This window comes from Mesoplodon densirostris, chromosome 1, assembly GCF_025265405.1.
Source record: "Mesoplodon densirostris isolate mMesDen1 chromosome 1, mMesDen1 primary haplotype, whole genome shotgun sequence".
Classification (NCBI taxonomy): domain Eukaryota; kingdom Metazoa; phylum Chordata; class Mammalia; order Artiodactyla; family Ziphiidae; genus Mesoplodon; species Mesoplodon densirostris.
Window position 1 is genome coordinate 204993960 of NC_082661.1, and position 21905 is coordinate 205015864.

The 21905-nt window shown below is 41.1% G+C and overlaps 1 protein-coding gene across 2 annotated transcripts in view; it reads right to left on the minus strand.

Moving 5' to 3' along the window:
- The window catches only part of GASK1B (golgi associated kinase 1B), a 41780-nt gene extending 20080 nt beyond the window's left edge, over positions 1-21700 (minus strand). Inside the window, exons 1-3 of one of the 2 annotated variants that reach the window (XM_060114557.1) lie at positions 21582-21700; positions 19721-20863; positions 3231-3445 (exon numbers count right to left, since the gene is read on the minus strand). In XM_060114557.1, coding sequence (XP_059970540.1) covers positions 3231-3445; positions 19721-20630 — 1125 coding nt within the window. In that variant the 5' untranslated portion in view covers positions 20631-20863; positions 21582-21700. Of the gene's footprint in view, positions 1-3230; positions 3446-19720; positions 20864-21577 lie in introns of both variants that reach the window. The other variant, XM_060114560.1, reaches the window with a different exon arrangement.
- Between the last annotated feature and the right edge of the window lie 205 nt (positions 21701-21905).

Consider the following 21905-nt stretch of genomic DNA (forward strand, 5'->3'; position numbering starts at 1 on the left):
CCTCACTTGTAATGAAGGACCTGGAAATATATACAAGACCCCATTATCCTCCATAAAATCAGCAAAAACATTTATTAGTTTTCCACTTCCCAAAGTTGGTAAGAGAGAGGGAAGCAGACACTCTCGCACATTACTGGTAGAATTGTGAAACACTGCAACATCTAGAGAAAATTAGCCTTTGTCTGTGACTTTGGGACTAATAAATGCTGGATGAGTCAAAAATGTAAATCCATTCTCACAGATGCCACCCTTGTATATATAGTTTGATCTACTTTTGTAAACAGTGACCAAATGAACTCTTAACAGTCAAACTAACTTCTGACTTTTAGATTCAGTGCTTTAACCAGAGCCAAAACTGGGAACTCCAATCTTGGTGTCTTATCTTGGATGGTTCCAGGTTAAAGTCTTGCAAATGTCTTATCCTCATGAATTATGGGGGATGAGAAAGACTCCTCCCTCTATTTCACCCTTAAGAGATTATAATATACTATAAACATAACTTTTATATGCACTGGGAGACCTAAAAATTTGTGTGATTCACTTTATTGTGATATTGGCTTTGTTGTAGTGGTCTGACACCAAACCCAAAATCTCTCTGAGGTATGCCTGTATTTAGGATGCACTAAGTATCATAGGAACATTGCCAATCCCATGTTCTTTCTTATGGTTTCCCCAACCTCTTTATCATTCCCAGCCTATGATCCCACTCGAACTTTCTCCTTCACTATTTTATGGCAAAAGTTTATTCTTCTTTTGACTGCATAACAGTAAGAACTTATATTATTTTCGGCCAGCCATCCTTACATTGATCTATATTTTTGCTTTATACAGTATAGTCTCCTAACTAAGTAATGTTTTAAAAACCAAACTTGGCGTGCAGCAGTGGGGATAACCATCTCATACTACTTCGCTGCCCCTGTGGTGGTTTTCTATGGTTTAATGCACAGCAGATGTCGCACAAATATATCTTCATTGGTTGAACGATGGTTGGAGCTTCCCTTAACAGAAAGCAGAATGATAAAGACAGATGGTAGGTTGAGATTTAGCTGAAGGTTCCAAAATTAAAACAAATGTCACCAGAGACAACTTCTAACAGGGTTTGCCATCTAATCATTATAGGTTAGCTCTTCTGTTCATCAGCTGCAAACCTCAAAGTCTATCCCTTCTCGTAGACTTCACCACGAAGTTCATGAATCTCCTCTCCCTCCCCCACCCCCTACCATAGTCATCATCCCCAGGACCTTCAACATCTATACTGACCATTCCCCATAGTGAATACCCTTACCTACTTCACCCTAGCAACCTTCTTCCATTCTCCACTGTATTGCGACTACATGTTATCACACCAACATCTTCCATTAAACTAAGAATAACTTGGTAGTTGTTATGTAATAATAGTTAGAAATATGAAAAATACAGTTAGCCAAACTTGCTAAAATCTCTATTTGGGAACTTACTAGCTAAGTAACACCAAACAAGAGAGGTAACTCTTGAGAAACAGTTCTCCATGGCATTTCTGCACATTTCATATCAAGTTTTCTTCTGCACTATCTCTTCAAGGATGTCAGTATAGCAAACAGCCTTGGAAGATACAAAGTGTGTCTCCCTCTGGGGTGGAAGACTGATTTGTTTCCTGACCAGGATAATAAAGATAATGTCTCCTTCTGGGGCAAATGTTGGGCAGTTGTGTCCGCAGCCTCTTATAAGACTGGAGGTTTCCTCAAAAGGTACAAAACCCCACTGGGTGTAGCGTTCAGTGGGGTGACTCCACATCGCCCCAGTGGGACCTGAGGGCAGAGGAACGTGAGTGATGAAGTTATTTGTCGCTGACCCGGGAGGCTTTTGTCTTCTGCTAGCATCTATGGCTGGTTAACTTGTTAACTTTCAAGCAGGGTAAGACCTCAGACCCTTCACAGTTCTTGACAGGAACTTCTTTATGCCTTAGTTTCCCTACCTGTACAATGGAGAGAGGGTACTTACCTCAGAGAGATAGTGTGCTAATTAAATGGAATAATGAGGGTATACATATACGGAGCCCAGCCTGAGTCTCGCCACTGCCCTTTTCATCAATATTCGGTGACTCCTTGCCAAACCAAGTGGCCTGCTCTCGACTCAGTTCCCACTGGTGGCTCTGAGGCACAGACACCAGAGATCATCTCTTCTTCTCGAAGTTCCTAAACCCTAACCTGCACTAAACTGGTTTTCTTCCTACGTTTTTGTAGGAAGGTAGTCCTAAATTGCCACAAATATACTACTTAACAATACAAAAACAGAAAACCAGTTTTTCTAAGGTGGAAGAAGGGGAAGGCAGGAATTGGAATGAGGGGGTAGGGAGAGTCATGAGATCTACATCACACAGAGGTAAGAGTTATTAAAAAACCTATAAAACATCAAGTCACTCAGTTATGTAGATGGCCAATATTTATTATTCTCCAATGTCTAATCTTAATGACATATTTACAAAGAATTACTGGAAAAAAACAGGGGAAATGGTGGCTGTAAGGTATGTGGCCAAGTGACCATTGAAACAGTGTGGAATAATAGAAAAAAGACACTTTTACTGTCAACAGATCCCAGGATTCCAAGCCCCAGATTTTAGTAGTTGTGAGAACTTGGGTGAGTTACTTAACCTCAAAAAACTTTGGTTTACTTACCTCCCAAGTGGGGTAAGACTCTCTATCTTGAAGAGCTGTTGATGGGTTATCTCAGTAAATTGTATCTATGATGGGTATGACTATTCCATGAGTAAAATACTGAAGAATTACTTATTCAGAAATTAATATGAGGGCCTCCCTGGTGGCGCAGTGGTTGAGAGTCCGCCTGCCGATGCAGGGGATACGGGTTCGTGCCCCGGTCTGGGAGGATCCCATGTGCCGCGGAGCGGCTGGGCCCGTGAGCCATGGCCGCTGAGCCTGCGCGTCCGGAGCCTGTGCTCCGCAACGGGAGAGGCCACAACAGTGAGAGGCCCGCATACCGCAAAAAAAAAGAAAAAAAGAAATTAATATGAGGGCCAAGGGACATTTCTGAATATTTCCCAAAAGGATATAACATCTCGTGATGTGGTACCAGGCTTGCCAAATACAACCTTATAGAACACCGGGCTTGCCAAATACAGCTTTATAGAACTTAAACTCTGGCTTATAAAAACCCAAGGTACAGAAAACTCCTTAGTGGCAGACTTCTGTAACTCTGCATCAGTCTCAGATAACCACTTACTTGATTGAACTTACCTGTAACAAAAAATCAAAGAGAGCCATCTTGGACCATTCGTGGTGATGTATTTCAGTGCAGCCCCATTCAGGTTTGGGTACGCGGCCATTCTGCCAGCACTTCTGTTTCAGCAACTGCTGATAAGTTCCCCAGGTGAGCTTAACAGAAGAGTGGGTCTCATTACTCGTTGGAGATAAAGATGAGTCCCAGAGAATGAAAGGACATGGGCGGCCATCTATAGAATCCAAAAACACAAAAAAACACACTTTTAGAATGTTACTGACTCAGTGTGTATTCTTGGATGTCATTCAGTCTTTCACAGTTTCACACTCTCATCTGTCACATGTGAAAGTTTGATTAGATGACATTTATGATCACTTTCCCTTCTGAATATTTACTATTTTTATACCTCAGTGATGCTTCCTGATAGGAGTCTTATAAGATGGAAAGTTATTGTTAGACAAGGAAAGAGAATATTTTTTTAAACAAGATACTTTATAGATGTGGCAGTAACAGGCCACTAACCACCAATAACAACGTCCTCTGGTTAATGTGATTTTATTCCACATCTAAAAGCAGCCACCATGAAAAAGGAAAGAATCCAGACATTTATAATTATCTATTCAGTGTCTGAGTGGAGTGGCTCTCTATTTGTTATAACAACTGTCTGATTTTCTGAGGCCATATTATGATGTCAGGAAGAAAAAGAATTTTTAGAAGTTGCAAATTTAAAAGTGAAATTGTATGTTTCACACCAGTCACTATAATGTCCAAAGAAAGAAAAAGGAAGCAAAAGGGGTTTTTTGGGTTTTTTTTTTTTTTCTGATAGAAACAACAGCACTCCTGGTAATGGGTCATTTATTCACATAAAACCTCACAAAGTGTATTTAAGCAAATGTCATTTCTTCAACTTCCTGTGCATAGAATATTTTTCAAAAAAATCTGTCATTTGAATGTTTTTGTCTCATTCTTGATAGTTTAGAAATTTCATTGGTGAACTGTACATTAAATGACACTGTAAGCTTAAAGCCAAAGCATCCCTCTCAAGCTCCATGTCTGTCAAATAAAGTCACTGAAAGATGATGAAGAGCAGCTTTTCTTGTAACTTAAAACTCAGAATGATCTCTTGGGAAAAAAAAAAAAAACCACTAAGTCACAAAGGTCTGAAAAATCCCATTTAACTCATTCTTAACAGGCCTGGGCATTCGAATCCTCTGAAACTATGGCTGGAATGTCAAGACACATCACAGGGATTTTTAAAGCTCTTTCAAATGACCTGAGAGGTTCTCAATCTATAACTGTTTTTTGTTAAAGACTTTTATTTTCCCACCTTGCTTATTTGTCTTCATGTAGAGCTCTAATCTCTGGTCTTTAATGCAAGGACAGTCACTCCTCTAACTACTCCTGAATGTGGTGTTACAATGACCTTAATAATATTAATAACATTCACTTACTCATTCTAATCACCTACATTCCAGTTTTGTTCAAAAGAAAAATCTTTCTCCTTTTAGCCTTGCAATTTAGGCCAGGGCCAGTAGCAAGTCCTTTAGATTGTGGAAAGTAGGCCACAGTCACTGATGTACAGTTGAAAGAAAAATAGACAAAGAAACATGAGCCATATATAAAGAACTTAATTGTTATCTCTCTCCTTTTTATTTCCTTTTACTGTACGAAATGATTTGGGGCTGCTGGGACCCAATTATCTTCTTAGGTAAATATAATGTTAAATGTATATGCTCCAAATACTATGCCAATTTAAAAAAAAATAAATTCTAGGTAAAAACAGGCCATCATATAGTGGGAGACACACATCAACCAGTGTAACCAAATAAATGTAAGAGACACAACACAGCTTTCAAAGATATGGGCACTTCAGACTTCTAACTGTCAACACCAAGAGGCTCTATCACTCAGTGTCTTTGGAACAAACTGATACACAGCTAGCACTTTGCATTCTCAGGGCTGGGAAGTATTCAAAGGGAGCTGAAAAATACTGAAATGCAACAACACAAATCAATACACAAGACAGACAAAGTGCCAGTTTCCTCAGTACACAAGGCCCTCAGAGAAATGAGGAAATTATGCACATAAACAATTGAAACAGTTAACTTCTGTGCTGTTTTTCCTTCCCTTTAGAAACATTTGTTTCATATTTTAAAAGTAATTAAGAGTAAATCTACTCATTTTAGGAAATGTGGAATAACATTAAAATGTATAGCTAAAAGATGACATGATACTATATATAGGAAACACTAAAGTCTCCACCAAAAAAACTACTGGAACTAATAAATGAATTCAGTAAAGTTGCAGGATATAAGATTAATATACAGATATCTGTTGCTTTTCTATACACTGAAAATGAACTCTCAGAAAGAGAAATTAAGGAAACAATCACATTTACAATCATATAAAAAAGAATAAAATATCTAGGAATAAACTTAAAAAAGGAGGTAAAAGACCTATTTGCTGAAAACTATAAAACATTGATGAAGGAATTTGGAAATTATACAAAGAAATGGAAAGACATATCATGCTCTTGGATTGGAAGAATTAATATTGTTAAAATGGCCATACTACGCAAAGTCATCTACAGATTTAATGCAATCTCTATCAAAATACCCATGACACTTTTCACCAAACTAGAACAAATAATCCTAAAATTCATATGAAACCATGAAAGACCCCAAATTGCCAAAGCAATCCTGAGAAAAAAAGAAGGGAGCTGAAGGAATCATGCCCCCTGACTTCAGACAATACTGCAAAGCTACAGTGATCAAAACAGCATGGTACTGGCACAAAAACAGACACATATCAATGGAACAGAATAGAGAGCCCAGAAATAAACCCACACACCTTTGGTCAATTAATCTACAGCAAAGGAGGCAAGAAAATACAATGGAGAAAAGACAGTCTCTTCAATAACTGGTGTTGGGAAAACTAGACAGCTACATGTAAAAGAATGAGATTAGACATTTCCTTACATCATGTACAAAAGTAAACTCAAAATGCATTAAAGACCTAAATGTAAGACCTGAAACCATAAAACTCCTAGAAAAGAACACAGGCAGAACACTCTTTGACATAAATTGTAGCAATATTTTAAAAATCTGTCTTCTAAGGCAAAAGAAATAAAAGCAAAAATAAACAAATGGGACCTAATTAAATGTAAAAGTTTTACACAGCAAAGGAAACCATAAACTAAATGGAAAGACAACCTACTACATGGGAGAAAATACTTGCCAATTATATGTTTGACAAGGGGTAAATATCCAACATATATAAATAGCTCATACAACTCAATATCAAAAAAAAACAAATATCCCTTAAAAAATGGGCAGAAGACCTGAATAGACATTTTTCCAAAGAAGACTTACACACAGCCAACAGGTCATGAAAAGATGTTCAACCTTGCTAATTTTCAGAGAAATGCAAATCAAACCACAATGAGATATCAACTCACACCTGTCAGAATGGCCAACATCAAAAAGACTACAAATAACAAATGTTGGTGAGGATGAACAGAAAAGGGAACCCTCCTCCACAGTTGGTGGGACTGTAAATTGGTGCAGCCACTATGGAGAACAGTATGGAGTTTCCTTAAAAAGCTAAAAACAGAGCTACTATATGACCCAGCAACTCCACTTCTGGGTATATTCCAAAGAAAATAAAAACACTAATTCTAAAAGATACATGCACCCCAATGTTCATTGCAGCACTATTTACAATAGCCAAGATATGGAAGCAACCTATGTGTTCATCAACAGATGAATGGATAAAGAAGATGTGGTATATGTACACAATGGAATATTAATCAGCCATAAAAAAGAAGGAAATTTTGCCATTTGCAACAACATGGATGGACCTAGAGAGTATGATGCTTAGTGAAATAAGGCAGACAGCGAAAGACAAATATTCTATGTTACATCACTTATATGTGGAACACAGAAACAAAACAGAAACAGATTCACAGATACAGGTAAAAAAAACTAGTGGTTACCAGTGGGGAGAGGGAAGTGGGGAGGGGTGAGATACAGGCTATAGGATTAAGAGTCACAAACTACTGTGTATAAAACAAATAAACAACAAAGATATACAGTACAGGAGAATATATCTGTGATTTTAATAACTTTAAATGGAATATAAAACTACAGAAATATTGAATCACTATGTTGTACCTGAAACTAATAAAATATTGTAATCCACTCTACTTCAATACAAAAAACAAATAAACAAACATAAAAAAATGTCTAGCCTAGAAAACAGCACTCATCTACAATCTCCTACCCTAGTAACCAGTTCTGTTATTTGTATATTTACATCTGGTATTTTCCCATCCCTTTCTTTCACACCTGAAAAAGTAAATTGTTTTTAGAAATTTAAGGAGTAGAGCTTATGGTTAGAGTTCAGACTCTAGAACCCAACAGACCTTCTGAATTCTGATCCTACTACTTCTTGGCTTTGTAACATTGGACAAGTTATATAACCTTTTCAAACCTCACTTTTATCCTCTGTAAAGTGTGGGCAATACTGTACTTTCCAAAACAAACTTTGTTAAACATGCGTTTAAAGTTCTCAGCCTTGTGACTAACATATATGCATATCCTGGAAAGGTTTTGCTATGACTATTTTTATATGCATGCATTATACAATCACATAATTCATCAGCCTTCTAGCCCTTATTTGTTTATTGAACATCTACTATGTCTCAAGCACTATTCTAGGCCTAAAGCATACAGACATACATGCCAGGTTTTCAGTTGTTTGTTGTTCTGTGTGATTTTTTGCTTTCATAGAGTTTACATTTCCAGCAAGGAAAAGAGGCAAAAATTACACAAGGAAAATAAGCTATTTGGAATCACCTTATGTATATAGTTTCTCATAATTGTTTCACTAAATGTTACATTGCAAACATTTCTCTTACAATTAAATATTCTTAAACAGTGTCACTTTAACTGTGATACAATAATGTAGCAAACTTGGTCAAGGGCAGACGGTGAGTATTTCAGGCTTTGAGGGCCATACAATGTCAACTAGCAAGTACTCAACCCCATTGTGATACGAAAGCAGTCAAAACAATATATAAAAAAATGGTGGTGACTATGTTCCAATAAAACTGTATTACACACCCTGAAATTTACATTTTTTGTAATTTTCAAGTGTCCTAGTAGTATTTTTGTTATTTGGATATTTTTTTCAACCATTTAAAATTGGGGAAGCCATTGGTAGCTCAGGGACCACACAACACAGGCTGTGGGCTATCTCTCACCCACAGACTGTAGTGAATCAACCCCTAATCTAGTGTATGGGTTTATTGTGTTTCATTTACCATTTCTCTCCTTTAAATCTTAAAATTTTTTTGAATGATACATTTTCTATTACATGGTTCTCAAACTGCCACAGGGAGCTTTCAACAGATAGGAATCATTGGTTTTCAGTTAACATCCTCTGTTTTCCTCCACATGCATCTCCCCTCAGCAAAATATTCTGACTGCCACAGAAACACATTCTGTCCTGCCATGCCTGGCGTCAGTCACCGCAGGGAAAGGGGCTTTCAGAGAGCAGGTTAAGAGGCAGTTCTCAGGCTGAGCCAGGCTGGATGCCCTTCCTTGCAGAGTCTTTGTGCACGTTGCCCAGGCTGGTTCCAGATCTCAGAGCTGTGAGCAACTACTGTGAGGTGCATTGCACTTTGTATAAAATATGGCTGATAACAGAATTAAAGGAACCTTGATAGATCTGAAGGGATGACGGAAAAGTACCCTCTGAAAGCAGCAAACAGGTTAAAGCAACTTACCTGAAGTGTTTCAGAGATAAGGGGCATTCATCTCTTCGCATGTGGGTTTGTCAGAATGAGGTAGTACTGGGCTCTCTAGAGAAATCTTAACGGTGAAGAGAGAAAATTCTACCTGTCAGAATGGGGAGGAAGTGGGGTTTTAAAAGAAATGTGGGTGTTCATGTGAATTAATGGTTATATAGCTGTCTTTTAAAAACCTGAGACTTGCCAGTAAAACTTATTTTTTCCAAAATCTGAACATCTCCCCTGAATTTTGATGTTCTCCCAAGTCATTCTTTATTCAAAAGCACAAAGAAGACATTCTTGTGGGAAGACGAACGTGAAAGTCCACTAAGAACGAATGCTCTACACAACCTCCTCTCCCCTGGTTTATCAGGTGTCCTTCACCTTGAACCAATGACCAGTTTTGTTGAACTACAGGGGGAGTTATCAGTGAATGTCTGCATCTATCACTGGACAAAAACAAGTAAAAACATCCTGAGCTCTGAAGTCACAAGCTTATTTTATCACATGGGCCAAGTTCCAAGCTTCTCGTGAACAAGACAAAAAGGAAAGTGACAGTTCAGCTCAGAGCCCTTCATTAAAAATGACTCCAAAACCCTCTAAAGAAAACAAAGACCAGCCAAAACCTGAGGCTCATCTTTGTTATGGGAAACAAATTCCGTCATGTTCCATTGCAACTGTCCAATGCATTGAAGGAAAACTTGAATGTTGCAGATCTCTAATCTAAAAGCAAATGTTGATGTGGGCGTACTCCACTGAGAAGGTAGCAGGTGTCTGATTGTTAATGATCCCTTAAGTACTATCTGCTCTATTTTTCTACTGTGCCTCCCACAGTAGGGTTCTGGCTATTAAAAGTGAAGAAAGCAGGTAAGATCTCTTGGCTTAAGGATGGTGAAAATGTGGACAAGTCAGTCAATGTGAGGGAGGGTGAAATAGGATGCTGTGACAGTCTGGCCAGGGAGGAAATGTGGAGGATAAGATGCTCAGGCTTTTAAACATTGTTAATTCACTTATTCCCAAAGCACATATTTACCATTGTCCCCCAATATCTGGATGCATTTGGTTCCTGTGTTTGGGATAGAAAGAATTCAGAGTGAGGCATCCCAGAAACAGAGGCCAGGCAAGATCCCAGTCCCAGGCAAGGCCTGGGCCACAGCTGGGAGTTTAGTGGAAACAGACAAGAACGCGTGTAATGACAATTAGGTTATGTGTCTGCCAGTTGAAGAGTGCTTTAAAGGGACCAAGTGAAGGAAAGACTAAACTAAAGGCTGAGCTCTCAGAGTCAAGCCAAGCAACGAAGAACTGCCGGGCCCCAGCATAGCGAAATGAGCAGCTCTGGCCATTAACAAGGAGAAGAGCCATGTCTGAAGAGGAGCTGAGTGCGTGGGGTGGAAAAAGAAGTCACGAGTGTTAATTCTACCCTTGACTGCATCTCTGGTCTCCAGAGGACTCAAGCCCAGTCCTCCAGCCACCCTGACTGAGGCAACGGGTTCCCCAAGGCATGAAAAGTGTGAGATCCAGAGACACTGAAAATATAGCACTGTCAGATATTAGAAAGAATCAACCTATACTTGGTTTTAAAAGGGGAAGGTGGCAGAGAAGCAGAATTCCATAGATTTTATACGTGTAGATTCCATGCAGCCAACCAAATCCTCAATACAAGGGCTTGTCTTAGGAATCCAATTTCTGGGTGATTTCGAATACCATTCTTCCAACAAAAATATAAATGTATTTAGTTACTTTCCTAACTGTTTCACTAACTGGTTTTCTCGAGGTTGGACTGTTAAAATAATCTCCATGTTTCCTCAAGCATTAGCTAAGCATGAAGCATTTGTGACTTCCTCTGCCACAGACGACTGAAACAATCCAAACCATTGGTTCTACTTTAAAAACATATGACCCAGCAATCCCTCTACTGGGCTTATACCCTGAGAAAACCATAATTCAGAAAGAGTCATGTACCAGAGTGTTCATTGTAGCTCTATTTACAATAGCCAGGACATGGAAGCAACCTAAGTATCCATCAACAAATGAATGGATAAAGAAGATGTGGCACATATATACAGTGGAATATTACTCAGCCATAAAAAGAAACGAAATTGAGTTATTTGTAGTGAGGTGGATGGACCTAGAGACTGTCATACAATGTGAAGAAAGTCAGAAAGAGAAAAACAAATACCGTATGCTAACACATATATATGAAATCTAAAAAAAAAAAAAAAAGAAAATGGTTCTAATGAACCTAGGGGCAAGACAGGAATAAAGATGCAGATGTAGAGAACGGACTTGAGGACATGGTGAGGGGTAAGGGTAAGCTGGGACGAAGTGAGAGAGTGGCATGGACATATATACACTACCAAACGTAAAATAGATAGCTAGTGGGAAGCAGCTGCATAGCACAGGGAGATCAGCTGGGTGCTTTGTGACCACCTAGAGGGGTGGGATAGGGAGGGTAGGAGGGAGACGCAAGAGGGAGGAGATATGGAGATATATGTATATGTATAGCTGATTCACTTTGTTATAAAGCAGAAACTAATACACCCTTGTAAAGCAATTATACTCCAATAAAGATGTTTAAAAAATAAATAAAAACAAAGTGTCCTTTGTTCTGAAGCTTTGACTAATGGACGGGAACTTCTGCTTTCTAGGTCTGCCCTGGACTTCCGCTATAAAAATGGGAGCTCCCAGACACTTCCTGTCTCAATATTCCCTTTAGAAAAACAGGAACCGACCTTGATTTCAGAGGGTTGTGATGATGGGGTCACTGCCAAACTCCACAAACGATTGCACTTTGCCAGTAAAGTCTTGGTCACATCAGGGGGACCTGGTCCTGGGCCATTTAATATTGGTTAAGGTAGTTGAAGAAGCCATGAATTCCTGACTGGAGTGAGCTTCCTACAGTCGAAAGCTCATCACATCACCTCTCTTCTTCAGACCCCTCAATGATTTCCCATTATCTGTGGGATGAAGTCCATGTCCTTCCATAACATAAACCCACCCACTCTACACTCACCACCACCAGCCCCTATTCCCCTTTTTCCAGAACAGTTTGCAGTTTCCACACACACGCTGCCTTCACAAGCTTCTCACACCTCGATTCTCTCCACCCTTCTGTACCCACCCAGTGACTTTGAAGAACTAGTCTGACATTACCACTTGTAGAACCTTCTGCAGTCCCCCTACCCACCCCCCTATACACACACATCCCTCTCTGTGCCTGCAGGCTTCCCTAAACATATCTCCTGGAGGTCCTTACCCTACCTGTCTTTTTTTTTAAAAAACATCTTTATTGGAGTATAATTGCTTTACAATGGTGTGTTAGTTTCTGCTGTATAAAAAAGTGAATCAGTTATACATATACATATATCCCCATATCCCCTCCCTCTTGTGTCTCCCTCCCACCCTCCCTATCCCACCCCTCTAGGTGGTCACAAAGCACCCAGCTGATCTCCCTGTGCTATGAAACTGCTTCCCACTAGCTATCTATTTTACCTTTGGTAGCATATATATGTCCATGCCACTATCTCACTTTGTCCCAGCATACCCTTCCCCTTCCCCATGGCCTCACCTCCATTCTCTACATCTATGTCTTTATTCCTGTCCGGCCCCTAGATTCTTCAGACCATTTTTAAATTTTTTTTTAGATTCCATATATATATGTTAGCATACAGTATTTGTTTTTCTCTTTCTGACTTACTTCACTCTGTATGACAGACTATAGGTCCATCCACCTCACTAAAAATAACTCAATTTCACTTCTTCTTATGGCTGAGTAATATTCCATTATATATATGTGCCACATCTTCTTTATGCATTCCTCTGTTGATGGGCATCTAGGTTGCTTCCATGTCCTGGCTATTGTAAATAGTGCTGCAATGAACATTGGGGTGCATGTATATTTTTGAATTATGGTTTTCTCAGGGTATATGCCCAGTAGTGGGATTGCTGGGTCATATGGTAGTTCTATTTTTAGCTTTTTGAGGAGCCTCCATACTGTTCTCCATAGTAGCTGTATCAATATACATCCCCACCAACAATGCAAGAGGGTTCCCTTTTCTCCACACCCTCTCCAGCATTTATTGTTTGTAGATTTTTTGATGGGCATTCTGACCAGTGTGAGGTGATACCTCATTGTAGTTTTGATTTGCATTTCTCAAATAATTAGTGATGTCAAGCATCTTTTCATGTGACTCTTGGCCACTTGTATGTCTTCTTTTTTTGAGAAATGTCTATTTAGGTCTTCTGCCCATTTTTTGATTGGGTTGCTTGTTTTTTTGATACTGAACTGCATGAGCTGTTTGTATATTTTTGAGATTAATCCTTTGTTATTTGCTTCATTTGTAAATATTTTCTCCCATTCTGAGGGTTGCGCTTTTGTCTTGTTTATGGCTTCCTTTGCTGTGCAAAAGCTCTGTCCTCACCTGAGAGCCTGGCACAACATGAATTGTGCAGCTGCCACTCCCCTGCTCTGGCAGCTGTACCACCAGCATGGAGCTCACCGTACGGCTCACACGGACTCGAGAGGAGAGAGGAAAGCACCCACTGTATTTCTCCTGCTCTGTGATGAGACGAGGTAATACAATTCAGAGAACAGTGAGCACATTGGAATCTACACTGAATTTAAATGGAAGGGGGTGAGGGGCCTGCAGTTTGTCATCCAAGCAGCCCTGACACACAGAGTTCCTGGAACTGAGGCTACCTAATCCGGTCTGACAGCTCTATGGCCGTAAAGCGGCATCCTAAAAATAAAGCACACAGAATGCATCTCCCATGCTGGGCACGAAAGACAGTAGGATGCTTAAGTGCTACCAAAATGGTAGCCCTTGGGATTCATTTGCATCTCTGTGCAGACTGCTGGGGAGCTTGGCCAAAGTGCTCAGTTGACGATCACAGGGGGGCTGGGGTTCTTCTGCTCTCTACATAGACATAGTCTGCTTTGTCTTGTCTTAGATACATATTTTTGAATATTTTGTTTAAAAAAGTATTTAAATGTATCAGTATCACATAGTATCTGGTGACCTCTATCATGATTGATGATTTTTGCAAGGACGGTTTGGCAGAAAACATACTAATACATTCAGTCGTATTTGCATATACACGACTGTTTACGGTAAAACAAGAAAATCTGGGAAGCGTTGGCTTGTATTTAAACAACAACAACAGCCCTTGTAGCCGTGTTCAGGGTAGTATGGCCATACTTCCTTTGAGTGAAAATATTATCAATGTTAAGTGGTTGAGTTGAAAAAAGAAGTTAAATAGAAAGATTGGCATAATGGTAAACCAGAAATCACATGTTGTCACTATCCCATGAGTATATCAAGTTATATTTGAGAGGTCATGTAGGTCAAGAGAAGCAACGTGAGGATACTTTAGTATCAGACAGAACTCGGTACAAATTCCACTTCCACTGCTCACTCGCTATGCGTCCTTGAGCAAATTTCACACCTCACCGAGCCTCAGGATTCCCATATATAAAGTATCAATACTATCTGCTGTGTGGAATTGTTAAGTAATGCAATAGTCAAATGACACCAAATGCAGTATAGACATGCTGTGAGGCATAACACTAGATTCTTTATAAGTTTACAACTGAAAAATACATCATTATTGCAAACATGGATTTCTTTACAAGGCCTTTGATGCTATATTTCAATTCACTTTTGTATTTCCCACACAGATACGCATAGGATGAGACTCTGGTCCACTGGTCATGGCTGGATTTTGTCGGGTGGTACCCTCCTGGCCCTCCCTACCTAATTACAACCTTGTCCTTCCCCAAGTACAACCTTCTCATTTTCTGGGCTATCTTTGGAGTGACACCTGTCAGAAAATGGTCCAGTATACAGTTCAGGGCCAGTAAACCTGCTAATTTCACATATATATTTTTGGATTCAAGGAGAGTCATCTAGAATTCAAGTTATACAACCAAGAACCTGTCCCAGAGGAACCTGAGCTAGTGGCTCTGGGCTGATAGGATCACCTGTGTCAGTTTTACAAACAAACAAACAAATAAATAAATACCTGAAGATGAGCTTTATCATTGGGACCTTTTGTCTTTGGTCTGGATGAACAGAAAGCTTCATCCGAGAGGCTGGGGCAGGCATATCATTCAGTCACAGCCTCTGATGCTCTTTTACATCTCCCTTTGCATCATATGTCTCCTTTTTACATCCAGGTAATTTACATGACTTTCAACAAAGGTATTTAATTACACTGGGCCTTTACTTCCACATCCACAAAAGGTCTCTCATAGAGTACCCACCTTATAAAAAGTTTAGGAGGATTTATTGAGATAATAGGTGCATGGTACTTAAAACAGTGCCAGTATATGGTAACATTCAATATTACTCTTGCTATGGTTACAGTTGTTGTCTCCTTGAGAAATAAGAGGTTCCCATAGCCCGTATCTGTGCATCAGTACACAAGTCATCAAGGTCTAGTTGTGTGAGATAACCAGGTATACAAATAGGTCATGGTGATGGAGAAAGAAGACACACCTTAAGGCCCCCCAAAAGGATTTGGTGAGGAAAGCAGATTGATAAAGGGGAGTCTTGGAAGTTACAAGACAAGGGCTTGAATTCTTTCTGGACAACTAACTCATTGTATGACCTTGAGCTGCCTTCTTCTTATCTTTCTTTCTTCTCAAAATTGAGGTAAGAAAGTGTCTCCTGCATAGGTTTCTTTGAAAGATTAACTGCGATAAGTCAAATATCTATATTCAACTCACAAGAGACTAGCAATGTTCTTGGTACTAAGCATGAATTTATTTTCACAAACATTCATCAAAAGTCAGAGAACAGAAACAACACTTAAGGCAGATTATTTACAGGACTGGCTGACTATCCACTCTCCCAGATATGAAAAGATCTCCTCCCAGACCAAGCCAGATCATCAGAGAAATGCATTACCTAAGCTGAGTTCTATTTTTCCTCCTACAGAAAACTCATTATCAAATTACATTACAGTGTGAAGCCACAGACCATATTATATTTATGGTCCTCACAAGAATAAGCTCCATAAACCTTATTATTTGCATAATACAGAGGCTGTCAAGGATATTTTTCTTTACCTTTTCAATGAGTTATTTATAAGAATCTCAAGGAGAAATCCCAGCCTGGATTTAGGACTAAAATGGTAGCACTTGTCTTGAGTTTTTGAAGCCAGAAGCAAGTACAGATTTACTGTTTGGAGTCAGTGAAACAGACCAAAAATGCATTCTTGCATTCATTCAAAAATATTTATTGAGCAACTACTATGTGCCAGACGCTCCACTGGGATCTGGACATTCAATGATGAGCACAACAGGAAATGTCTCTGCCTTCACAGATCTAGAGCCTAGTGGGAAAGAAGAGATGATTAAATAAGCAATTATAATTATAAAGCAATGATATAGAATGAGCCAGAAACAGATGCTGGGTAACAAGATAAGATCTATCACCCCCTTAGGTAGCTAGGGAGGCACAAATAAAGCTAAGCTTGGACCAAGAGAAGACTAGGAGGACTCTAGAGGGAAGAGCCACACGTCTGTGGAAATCAAGGGAAGAAAGACACAAGTCAGGAAAGACTAGAGGTAGGTGAGTGAAGAGAGATGCCAAGAACCTAAGACTGTTAATCCTCTACCATGACCAGAACTGATCTATTTATGTACTTTACATCAGTACAATGTCTGCATGAGTAGAATTATATTGTGTAGAGTGCTCTAAACTATAAATCATGTCCTAGCCTCCTGAGGAAACTGGTCCGATTTTATGACTCTCAATAACTACATTCTAGTAGAAAGTATCAAAGAGAGAATAAAGAAAGTTCTGGTATTACTTGAGATACAGTCTTAGTTATTTAACTCATCATATTGAGAGTCATGTCAATACAACCTTGTTGGATTCTTTCCATCATCACTTACTTCTGCAAAGAGAGAGGAACACCAGTCTACATTGGCATTAGAAATGCCTCCTTCAAATTTAGTGCCACTGCCTTTTTCATTCCCAAAGATGCTGGATATTCAGAGAACAGAATTAAATACTAAGAGGTATCCTGACACCAAAAATTTTAAGCCAGCAGGAGACCTAGGTTTTAGTCCTAGCCCTGTCACATGAAGAAATGATATGTATCCAGAGAAAACTCTAATTCAAAAAGATACATGCACCCCAGTGTTAATTGCAGCACTATTTACAATAACCAAGACATGGGAGCAACCTAAATGTCCACTGACAAATGAATGGCTAAAGAAGATGTGGTATATACACAATGGAATATTAGTCAGCCAAAAAAAGAATGAAATAATGCCATTTGCAGAAATATGGATGGACCTAGAAATTATTACACTAAGTGAAGTAAGTCAGACAGAGAAAGACAAATATCATATGATGTCACTTATATGTGGAATCTAAAAAAATGGTACAAATGAACTTATTTACAAAACAGAAACAGACTCACAGATATACAGAACAAAATTGGTTACCAAAGGGGAAGGGGAGAAATTAGGAATTTGGGATTAACAGATACATACTACTATATAAAAAAATAGATAAACAACAAGGACCTGCTGTGTAGCACAGGGAACTATATTCAATACCTTGTAATAAACCATAATGGAAAAGAATCTGTAAAAGAATATATATATGTATAACTGAATCACTTTGCTGTACACCTGAAACAACACAGCTCTGTAAATCAACTAGACTTCAATTTAAAAAAAAGAAATGATAGGTGAGGCTTGGAGGCTATATGAGTAACTCAGTGAACATGGAACCTCATGTGCTTCGTGTAGGAACACAAATAGCAGTATTTATTGAAGATTTACTGTGTGTCAAGCACCAGGTCTACGTGTGTTCCCTGTATTATCTAGCAACAAACTCATGAGGTGGGTACTGTTGTCACTTAGAGCTGAGAACATGGAGGGTCAGAGAGATACTGTGACGTTTCTGGGTCACACAGTTGGTAAATTCAAACCCAGCGGTCCAGCTCCAGAGCCCAGGCTCCTAACCACTACTTTCCTCTCTCAACTTCCGTCCAGGAGCTCCCAGGGAAGCTGGAAGGACAGATCAGAGTACTGTGCCTCAGGATACATTCAAGCACGCATCACCTCTTCTCAGGGCCTTTAGGACATGAATGAATGGCAAGGGAGCCTTCCAGGGGGACCCTCTGCCCCGCTTGGTCTAGGACAGGCTCAGTGTGTGCCTGCTTCTCTATGCCCACCCACATCCTCCCTCTCTCCAGGGTGCACCTGTCTGGACAGAAGTGGTAGCGTCACCTAAGCCCAATGGCTAAGAGCTGACGTTTTGAAGTTTGCTGGGCCTGGGCGCAAAACCCAGCTTACCCATTAACATGAGGCCAGTTACTTTGCCTAAATAAGCCTCAGCTTTCTCATCTCCCAAGTGGAGATAAGAATCGCACCTATCTCCTAGTACTGCTGTGAGAAACACAGGAGTCAAGATGTATAGAGACTCTATGTCTCAGTCAGCATAGCGCTTAGCAGGTAGTGAGCACCCTCTAGAAATGAGCTTGTACCACCATTTGATAGAAGGTCTGAGAGGCTTTCTCACATCAGCATCATCCTGGAGGAAGACTTTGTGAATCTGAGGCATCGAAACACACCTGTGAATCTGCAGCACTTAGCCACGAAGCAGGATGAGTAGGGAATGCCAAGTCTTTCTAAATAAACCAGTGGTACTTCAAGAAGTACCTATTCTAAGACTAAATTATACCCCTGAAGCCATTGAAAATGCAGTTTGGCTTTTGGCCACTGCCAAGGCTTTAATCCATTCCAGTCCAGACTCCATGGGAACTGGGCTGAAATGCTACGTTTGGTAAGGAAATAGCCTTTGAGCTTATAATCTCTTTGGGGTCCTTTTTAGCCTCTTGGACCAGCCTGGATTCAGAGTGGCAACTTCTGGGATCACTCTGCTTTCAAACACAGCCAAGGACCCACCCTACTTTGTGTTGGAACGCTGGAATAGCCTTAGGATTCAGAGAAAATCCTTTCTATGGCATGAGCATTGTCACACACCAGCCCTGACGCCTGCAGCTGTATTGGCAGGCTGCACACCCCAGAACCTGCCACAGTGTTTGTCACCTGACGGCACCTCTCGGCACTCAGGCTCAGTAAAGCATAGTCATGGACTTGGAGAGACCACGTGGCTGGTTGGTATATACACTGAACAAATCACCTCTTTTGGCCTCATTTTCTTTGTAAACTAAAGCGGTTACGTCCATCGTGAAAGATGAAGAGGTCGAATCTAACACCCTGGGCCTCTTAAAAAGATTCCATCTGCCGAAGAAAGATAACCCTCTTTGCCTTTATTTTTAAAAACTTCCAGTGCACAGGATTCTACTTACTTCCATACAAACCCAGTTACTAATATGCCTGACTGTCAGCAAGCTCTTTGCCTCCACCCCGGCTCTCTCCCTCATCACACAAATTGTCACTGGCTTTCATCAGATGTAATAAGCCTCCGGGAAGCGCAGCGAGGGAAATGGAGAGCACAGACTGCACAGCGGGGGCTTCTCTCGCGTGTGCAGCACAGCATCGCCCGGGCACTCTCGTGTCCTCCCAAAGCTGAGAAAATCGAGGATGCCAAGCGTATGGAAAGACGCGCTGCTGCTGTCCAAATGGGAAACGCGGGTGGAGAAAATCATTTAGAAAAAGAGGCTGAGGGAAAAGAGAAAATCAAGCCCAATCTCCAACAGCTGCAAACAAGAAGCCCAGGAAACGGTTACCTTGGATGAACTCGGATTTCCTGCTCACAGAAGGCAGGGTCCGGTTGAGTCCCAGGATCCTGTCCAGGTGGAAGGCAAACACCTCGCTCATGTCCAGAGGCTGCTTGAGCAGCCCGCAGGGGCTGGGGCCGCAGGAGGGCCCCGCGGGCTGGCCGGTCCCCTGCAGCACCAGCAGGTGCGCTCTCCTCCTGGGCCAGGCCGGCTGGAGACCCGCCACCGCGCCGTCGGCCAGAAGGCGCATCCGGCCGATGTCTTCTCCGCTCAGCCACGACGGGGCGCTCTCGCTGTAGATCCTGATGTTGCTTCCCTTGGCCCGGGGCAGCTGCACATCTGCGTCCCCACCTTGCGCTCCCAGACCCTGCATCCACCCCCAGGGTCGCTCCCCAGCCTTGGCCAGGTTTCCTCCCTGGACGTGCCCGGGCACTTCAGCATCAGCTGCCCTTGCAGCTTCCTGAGGCCGAAGGGACGGTCCGACCAAAGCCCCGGGTCCCGGGGCTTGAGAAGCCACCGCATACTTCTTCCTGCGCTTGGGTTTCACGGTGCCACGGATGCTGGCGGGCTTGCTGCGCTTGGAGCGCAAGGTGATGTACACCACGTTGGGCTGCAGCGTGGTCCCATTGCCCTGCGACTCGGGAGGGGCCAGCGTGCCGTCCAGGGGTATCTCAGGGAAGGGGGCCTCGGCGGTGGCCCGGCTCCAGTGCGGCCCCCTGCGCGCGCGCCCTCCGTGCGGGGCAGAGGCGCGCCCCACCTGGCTCACCAGGAAGCCCAGGTAGATGGCGCAGGCCGTACCCAGCAGGAGGGTCCTCCTGGTCCTGGGGCGCCGGCTGCTCCAGAGTTTCCGCACCCTCGGGACGCACAGGGAGGAGAGGAACCAGTTTATGAGTTGCCCTGGCTTGTCCGGACAGCTCATTTCTGAGCCTCGTCCGCATGCTGCACAGAGTTTAAAGTCTGCCGTTGGCTCCTTCTGGCATGATGCATGGTTTGCTGAACGCAGCTGTCGCCTCCACTCAGGTGTCTAAGTGGTCTCCAGTGGGTCGAGGAGGAAGTTAAGGTCCGCTGATGGAGCCGGGAAGGCTTCTGACACTGGCCACAACAAACCTTCTAAACCCCGCCACTCTCCCCGAGGAGAAGTCTGGCTAGTTCCTGGGAATGAATGGAAACAGAGCGAACTGAGTCACAGTCTCAAACTCGGTCAGTTCCTCCACAAGAGGAAAGAAAAACACGGAACCTTTTCCTTTCCTCACTATCACCACGAAATGATTTTTTAAGTGAGGTTTAAAAAAAATAGAAACAAGATAGACGTATAGATTTGATATTCAGTTTCAATTAGTGAAAACCAACCACCAAAATCCAAGACTATTTTATAACTTGTAGCTAGAGTCATTTAATTTGATCCTGAAGGAAAAGCATTAAAATTGGACAAATCCAGGCTTTTCGTTTTGAAATTCAGAAATAATTTAAGAAAAGTAACCAAAGGTTTTAGAAATCTGTAGCTATTTTCTATTTATTTTTAAAAGTCCTGCATTAACTAATTGGACAGAAGCACCAAGTATTAACATTCAAATTCAGAAACATGTTCTCTTAATCGTACGGTACAGCTTTTTCTTCATAATATATTCCATTATCTTACTTTAAGGGTTATCATAATATAAAGTTATACATGCCCATGTATCTTGGAAGCAATTACATTTATTCAGTCACACACACGCACACACACACACACACACACGTAAACACACATCTAACTGCTTTTTATTCCTTTTCTTTTCACCAAAGTCAGCTGAAAGAAGAAAACCAAAAGACCTCTAGCTCTACTTTTTCACATTATTAAAAAGAAGAACTGGTAAGCAACCTTACTTACACAGCTGGCCCCGTGCTTGGCTCCAGGAAGAATGTAATCCCTGACTCTAATGCAAAGAACTATTAAAGGCTGAGGCATGTAAGTAGAGCATATTTCATGGTCAAGAGTGTTCCACATTTCAAATATTTCAGCTCTGCTTTCAAAGCTCCCTTGAAAATTCCTGATTGCAAAGCAAAACGGGTACTTGTTCACTGGCTGCTGGCAACCCACTTTTAAGATGTGTAAGCGTTTTTTTTTTTTTAATATTGTAAAATATAAACTTTAATTTTAAATTCTGGGGAAAAAAAAACAAATGCCGTATTTTTCCACTTATTTTTAACTCCT